The 7,954-nt window shown below is 32.8% G+C and overlaps 1 protein-coding gene across 1 annotated transcript; it reads left to right on the top strand.

Annotated features, from left to right (window-relative positions):
• Positions 1-2,196: 2,196 nt before the first annotated feature.
• Positions 2,197-7,608, top strand: LOC145009249 (mRNA capping enzyme family protein). Its single transcript, XM_078967941.1, has 18 exons — positions 2,197-2,411; positions 3,262-3,459; positions 3,626-3,788; positions 3,864-4,015; positions 4,137-4,220; positions 4,486-4,548; positions 4,630-4,761; positions 4,855-5,061; positions 5,157-5,279; positions 5,364-5,413; positions 5,488-5,650; positions 5,743-5,880; positions 5,958-6,080; positions 6,159-6,257; positions 6,364-6,453; positions 6,547-6,628; positions 6,740-6,870; positions 7,088-7,608. Exons 2-18 carry the CDS (start codon positions 3,304-3,306, stop codon positions 7,229-7,231), a joined length of 2,100 nt encoding a protein of 699 aa, XP_078824067.1. The 5' UTR covers positions 2,197-2,411; positions 3,262-3,303; the 3' UTR covers positions 7,232-7,608.
• The last annotated feature ends 346 nt before the right edge of the window (positions 7,609-7,954 follow it).

A 7,954-nucleotide genomic window follows, 5' to 3' on the forward strand; every position in this document is an offset into this window, starting at 1 on the left:
AGTTGATAACTGAAAATCTAGTTGTTAAATAAAAAGCTAGCTGATAGTTGAAAAACTAGCTGATAAAAAATGACGTTTGGTAAAACTAGCTGAAATATATAAAATTACATAAAAGGACATGTGAGAGTATGTGTTTTTATAATTAATTAAGAGATGTATTTGGAAATTTTTAAAAAAGCTCCTAAAAAGTTAGTCTAAATAGCTTTTCAAAACGCTAGCTTATAAGCTACTTTTTGGCTTACCAAACATGACAACATAAAAAAACTCGAAAAATAAGCTAGATTATCAGCTAGTTGTGGCGCGCCAAACACAACCTTATTCCGTCCCACTTATTTTGTGTATTCTTGTCACTTAATGATCACCAAAATCACTAACAAAAATACAATATTATTTCCTAACACAAAAAATACCATATTGCAAAAAATTACAAATACATCCACAATTCACCAACCATTTACAAACATTATGGGCGTGTTTGGCACGAAGTTTTTTTTGGAGCGTTTGAGAGCTTCTAGCTTATTGCGTTTGACAAAACGTTCCATTTAAAACAGGAAGCTTCACTTGACACTACAAGCTTCTAGCGTTTAGTTAATCAAAACGCTCCAAATCCAAATGTTACTTCATTTAGCGTTTAACAAAACGTTACAAGCTACAAGCTACTCGTTACCTGCTACAAGCTATCTGATACCAGTTAATTTTCGAACACGCCCTATATATTTTTTGTAACTAAAAATGAAAACCAGATTTTTTTTTATTTTTTATTTTTTATTTTTATTTTAATTCAGGAGTAATACTTACAAACTCGAAATTTTAAATTATGGATAAGAAATAAGTATATATATATATATATATAGGGAAAAGTGAATATACCCTTAAGGGTATATAAGCTTAGGTACCCAAACTCACTATACTACGTCGTTTTGTATCATATATATACATTGTAATTGTCCAATGTTCTTATAATTCAACTTCTAACTTGATTCACTTCGAAGATTTTTATAAATTTTACATCTATAGTCCTGTTACATAATTTTCATTTTCAACTATAATATATATAGCCTAGTAGTGTTCGACAAAAATATGTGATGTAAGAGGAAGATAGTAGTGAAATTTTGGAAATGTTGAAAGTAAATTCAGTTAGTGGTTGAAGTTTAAGAACATTATAATGAATATATCAAACAAAATGACGTATTATGGTGGATTAGGATACCTAAGCTTATATACCCTTAAGGGTATATATTCACTTTTCCAATATATATATATATATATATATATATATTCTTTTAAATTTGGAAGGTGAAAAATAAAAGTAACATTTAATTGTCTTTGTTGAGATTCGAACATATTATTCATATATACATAAGAAACCATACAAGTTAACAATTTCAATAACACTTTTTTTTTAGCAAATTTATCTTTACTATAGTTTACAATTCTTAGTTTTTGATTTTACTCGTGCTTTTTTAAAATGTACGTTTTCTGTTTTTTTTTTTTTTTTTTTTTTTTTTTTTTTTTTTTTTTTGGGAAAATATATAATGCTCACAAATGATGCTTCCTTTTTACTCACAAAAAAATGATCATTTTTTGCTTTTTTGTTTCAACTATAAAATGATATTCTCTGGAATTTAGTAACATATGGATGTTAACTTAGTTGATTAGTGTATTATGTTTCTATGTTGGTTGGTGTGAATTCGAATCCTACATATATGTTTTTTGCATTTTTTTCCCTTTATAATAAAAACAATTTTAGCAACATTCAAACTAAACCATTCTCTATAACAAGCAAACACCTTAACCAATTGATCTAACTTCAATTAACAAAAAATGCAACATTTACGGACGTGATGTATTATACTAGTAAAAGTAAAATATTTTATAAGTAAAATATGTCAGTAAATTTAACGAAATTCATATAAACATCTATTATTTTTCTTATATATTAAAAAAAAGGTATTAATAAACAGATAAAATAGTATAAAATATTTTAGTGAATAACTAAAAAATAAATTCATTCTAAATAATTTTAGAGAATACATGATAATATTTGGAAGATTGGTTTGATTATAAATAATTTTAGAGACAATATGATAATATTTGGGAGATTCATTTGATTAAAATTAAAATTAAAACTTAAAATGAAAATTGGAATCTTGTGATAGCTCGCTCTTTTTCCAGCTCCCTCTTTAATACTCGGTCGTCGTCCTTCGTCATGTTCTTTGGTATCTAAAGTTGCGATCTCTGTTTCTTTCTTTTCTTCCCATTATTTTTCATCTCTAGGGTTTATGAGTCAACAAATCTTTCATTTTTCAAGACTTCCCACCAATTAAAAGGGCTTTCGGCTTCACGATTCTATATATTGCATGGTTCGTGGAGCAGTTAGGGTGAAGTTTGAAGAATTGTTGTTACTCGAGGTTTGAGCTGTTTCCCTGTAACTTGTTCATTAACCACTCCTTTGCTTATTCTTCGTTCTCGGATTCAATTTGCAGCCATGATTTATGCTTCTGTTCGATTGTTAAGTTAGGTTTTTGCTCGGGTGTACGGTAATAGGACGCAATGTGGTTTTGATCGTACTGATTATTAACAATTCGAGAAAATTAGTTTCGAGAGCTATTAGGGTTACGCGCAGTGATTTATAGAGGTCGTTCATTTCCCCTACAAAAAGAGCAGCACCATACTTTTTGATGTGAAAGTACTTTACAATTACAAGCACAAATTGGTATCTAAGATTTTGCTGAACTGCCTCCAACATTATTATGTTTGTGGTTTAGTAAGTGAATTCACCTATAAAGGCTTAAGATTCCCAATACTGAAGTTGAAAAGGAGTCCGTTTGAATACAAAGTCCAAGTTTAGCTCTTTTCTTCTCATTATTCTAATGTTTTCCCTGAATTGCATATTATCTTCACTCCTTGTTTTCATAGATTCAAATGGTAACTCCTGTATGCACTTTTTTTATCCATTTCTGTTTGCAATTTTCATCAAAGGGCCTTGTAGATTTTTCTTTCCCTTTACATCTCTTTCATAAATGTGCTTTCTGATTTTGTTGGCCATATCAAAATGTAAATGATTCGCATTTGACTATGTTTACTCTAATTAGAGATGCCTATGTTTTGGTCACCTGGCATAAGTAAAGCTTTTCTGTATTTCACATTTCTAGAGTGGCAAAGATAGAAATGTGTCAATACTACTTTTATTCCCCACCAGCTCTTTTATCTTCAATCTTTCCAGTTTTAATACTGATGCATTTTCTCCTTTGTGACCAGGTTATAAAGTTATCTTGTCTTGATTTTTGAGTGAACATAAGCATGGATTTAAATGCATCGCCTGAACCTGAAGAAGATGAAGAGATTTATGAACAAACTCTCAGTGAGGACAGTGCACCAGAAGAAAAACCAACTCATCATCATCATCATCATCATCATGTAGAACATGTAGAGACAGCAGTGGATATTATGCGAAGGGTACTTCACTCTCTTCTTGTTTTACTGTATTTACAGTTGATTACTTGATATTTCCTCTACCCTGTTACTTTCCTATGTGCCTTAACAATTAGAGTGTATGTATATATACATGTACAAGTATAATGATTCATGATTAAACCCTTAAAAATCTACATTCCTGAATCAGGAACGTGAAGAAAGAAAGCTAAGGTTGAAACGTGAACGCCCAGATGACAGACCAACACACAGACAAACACCAACACCAACACAACCAGCTTATAAGTCAATGGAAGATCATCTTTTTCACACAAAGAACCAGAGAACATATGATAAGAGCAGGCTTCCACCAGGTAAGTATGCTATCATTCATGGTTAAATGTTAAACTTACACCTACTTTATATTAGTTTATTTTTTGATATTGTAGGATGGTTGGATTGTCCTGCATATGGTCATGAAATAGGTTGTATTGTTCCTTCTAAAGTTCCTCTTGGTGAGTCTTTTAATGACTGTATTGTCCCTGGTAAAAGATACTCCTTTAGACAAGTCATTCACCAACAAAGGGTTTTGGGGAGGAAGGTGAGTATATGTTATCACTTATCACTTGACCTTTAAATGTTTTTCTGTTTATTTCTGCAATGCCTTGTGTATGATTGGACTATAATTGTGGGAAGCTATTCTTTATTTGATATTTTTTCAGCTGGGGTTAGTAATTGATCTTACAAATACATCTCGTTACTATTCCGTGAATGATTGGAAGAAAGAAGGCATCAAGTATGTTAAGGTCAGTTTCTAAATACTTTCTACTCAACAAACAAGGGCAAATTTGTAAAAAGTTAGGACTTAAAGAATAAAGGGGAAAAAGTCATCAAACTCTCATTGCTACAATGCTACATTTCCCTGACTTTCATGATTAAATATCCCTCTTTCTGCATTAAGTAAAAAAGAAACAACACCCATGAGTTTGTTTTGCATCTATTTTAACATATAATAATTATTATTCTTGTTTTTTTTTTTTTTTTTTTTTAAATTATTTTTGTTTGATTTAGATTAACTGCAAGGGGCGTGGTTCTGTACCAGAGAACGAAGCTGTTAATCAGTTTGTATACGAGGCAAGTTATTCTTAGTATCATTGCACACAACTTCCTTCTTCTATCCTTAAAATGACCATTTTGCCCTTCAATCCTCACCAGGTTTCTCAATTTCTGGCTCGACAAAAGAACGCGAAGAAATATATTCTTGTTCATTGCACACATGGGCATAATCGTACAGGATATATGATTATTCATTATCTCATGCGAACAATACCAATGTCTGTAACTCAGGTCAGTTTTTTTTTATTGCTTTTTAAATTCATATCATGTTAGTTAAAAGTTATAAACTTATAAACTTACACCAGCTATGTATAAATTACACAGGCAATAAAAATATTTTCCGAATCACGCCCTCCAGGGATATATAAACCAGATTATATTGATGCCTTGTTTGCTTTTTACCATGAAAGAAAGCCTGATATGATCACTTGCCCTTCTACCCCTGAGTGGAAAAGATCTTCTGAGTTTGATCTAAATGGAGAGGCATTACCAGATGAAGATGATGATGGAGTTCCTGTGGATCCGCTCAATGTACGTTTTTACCCTTGTTTTACCTTTTTGGAATTTCATGATTTTATTCACTTCATTGATGTTCAAATACTTTTTTTTTTTTTTTAAATTTGTAGGAGGAGAATCATGATACAGAAGGGGTGATGACAAATGATGATGTTTTAGGTGACAGTATTCCTCAAGATCAGCAAGATGGATTCCGACAATTCTGTTATCAAGCCCTAAAATTATCTGCAGGGGTAATAACGTAATTAAATATTATTTTCTACATAAATGGAAATTAAATTACATGCATAATAAGACTATGTTTACTTTTTTCTCAGGCTAGAGGGAACCATCAGTTTCCAGGCTCACATCCAGTTTCTCTAGACAGGTTTGATTGTATTTGTATATTACTATATTCTCATTTTGTTGGTGAATTGACAATTCTACCCCTGTTTACAACAGGGAGAATTTGCAACTTCTTAGGCAGCGTTACTATTATGCTACATGGAAAGCTGATGGGACAAGATACATGATGTTGATTACCATGGACGGGTGTTATTTAATTGACAGAAATTTTGTGTTCCGAAGGGTACAAATGAGATTTCCATGGAAACTGAATAATGAAGTATGTTTACACCGAGTTTATTATTATTATTATTTATTTGTTGTAATGTAATGAGGTTGTGATGTGACATAAAAATGTGATTTTTTTGCAAGGGTTTAGCTGAGAAGGTTCACCACTTCACACTGCTTGATGGGGAGATGATAATTGATACAGTGCCAGACACTCGCAAACAAGAAAGACGTTATTTGATTTATGATCTGATGGCTATTAATCAAGTTTCTGTAATTGAGGTAAAGTTTTTATGATTTTGTGGTTTTAAGTTTTTTAATCTTGTTGGTGTTTTATATTTTTTTTGGATTTGATGCAGAGACCTTTTTATGAAAGATGGAAAATGCTGGAGAAGGAAGTGGTTGAGCCTCGAAACCATGAACGTCATAAAATATTTAAACATGGCCATTCGTTGTATAGATATGACTTGGAGCCATTTAGGGTATTTATTTATCATTTAATTAATTAAAAAATCGGTTGATTTTGTTACTTATGTTTTGTCAAGTTTCGATTTTGGTAGGTGAGAAGGAAGGACTTTTGGTTGCTTTCTACTGTCACTAAACTTTTGAAGGAGTTCATTCCTCGGCTTTCACATGATGCAGATGGTTTAGTTTTTCAGGTGCTAAAATCTTAATCCACTCACTCACTCACTCACATACATTTATTTATATTTTTTTTGGCTTAATTTTGGACTTTATATATATATATATATATATATATGTCAGGGTTGGGATGACCCTTATGTCCCTCGTACACATGAAGGACTTTTAAAGTGGAAATATGCATCAATGAACTCAGTTGATTTCCTTTTCGAGGTTTGTTTTTTCAAAATTTTCAAATTTTCTTTTATGTTCTTATACACCAATAATAATAATGACCTCTTCTTTTTTCGTTGCTTACATCAACAGATGGCTGAAGATCGGCAGCTACTATTTCTTTTTGAACGAGGGAAGAAGAAGCTAATGGAGGGCAACAGAATTGCATTTGGTGGTCAGTAATAATGTTGTTTTTGTTATGTTTTTCACTCAGACATAAACCCTATATGATTTACTATTTTTTGAAAATTTTTGATCCCTGATCTTGTTTCTTATGAATCTGCAGATGATATTGATCTTGCATCATACTCGGGGAAGATTGTGGAGTGTGCTTGGAATAAAGAGGAAGAAGTATGGGTGTGTATGCGTATTAGGGCAGATAAAGCTACACCAAATGATTTCAACACATACCGAAAGGTCCCACTTTCTCTCTTACATCCCATATATGCACCAGGCACAATGCAAAATACACATTGTGCCTTATGCATACAGGGGACATTGTGCCTGGTGTGGTGCATAAAAGCATTGTATGCACCAGGCACAATGCCATTGCATTGCGCCTGTTGCAAGTATACAACAGGCGCATTTATAAAATGTATTTTGGTGGTTATATGGGTGTGTGGATGGTGGACAGGTGATGAGGAGCATAAAGGACAACATTACAGAGGAGGTACTGCTGGATGAGATAAGGGAGATAATACAGTTGCCGATGTATAAGGATAGGATACAACAGGACAGCAAAGGGCACCACCACTCGGGATCAGGGAGACCAAAATGAGAAAGGGGGAGGGTATTATTTATGGTAATGGTATGGATGGAGTTAGGATAGATGAAATTGATAATGTTTGTGTAATTAGGGGGGAGAGAGAGAGAGAGAGGGAGGGAGGGATTTTAATATTGTTGTAAATTGTGCTGTCTGGTGAGTTTGTTTGCATGATCCAGTTGGTGCGCTTCATCTTAGCTTATGGATGGACTTGGACTTGGACATGGACATGGACACACATCATCATCATCATCATCATATGACGGCCTTTTTCGTATTAACAAGTTATTCAAGATTAGCACAAGGATTATTAGTAGATGTATATTTTAGTTTATGTCTCGAGTCTTTCATGACTTGCACAACTTTTATGGATAGCTTGTTTTTTTCTCTTATATACCTTACTACATACACTCAACAAACTTTTAGGGATAAGGGCATTTATGTCTTTTGCACAGACAAGAGATATAAGTCCTTGGTTCTAGCCTAGTACATGTCGAATGCAGTTGTTTTTGTTCTGTGTGTTATGCATAACACACAGGACCAAACACACACACACACCGGTGTTTTGTTCTTGCATGCATATGTGTTGGGGGTGTTGAGTTTGTGAGAATGAAAGGTGCAAGTTTGTATTGCTAAAACATGTTTTTGCAATTGCTTCTATTGGGTTGGATGTTGTGGTCGTATAGAAAGAGTGAGAAACCGAATAGAAAGGAAACTAATTTTGTTGTTAAAACTTTG

Source organism: Lactuca saligna, chromosome 8, assembly GCF_052625555.1.
Source record: "Lactuca saligna cultivar CGN05327 chromosome 8, ASM5262555v1, whole genome shotgun sequence".
Lineage (NCBI taxonomy): Eukaryota > Viridiplantae > Streptophyta > Magnoliopsida > Asterales > Asteraceae > Lactuca > Lactuca saligna.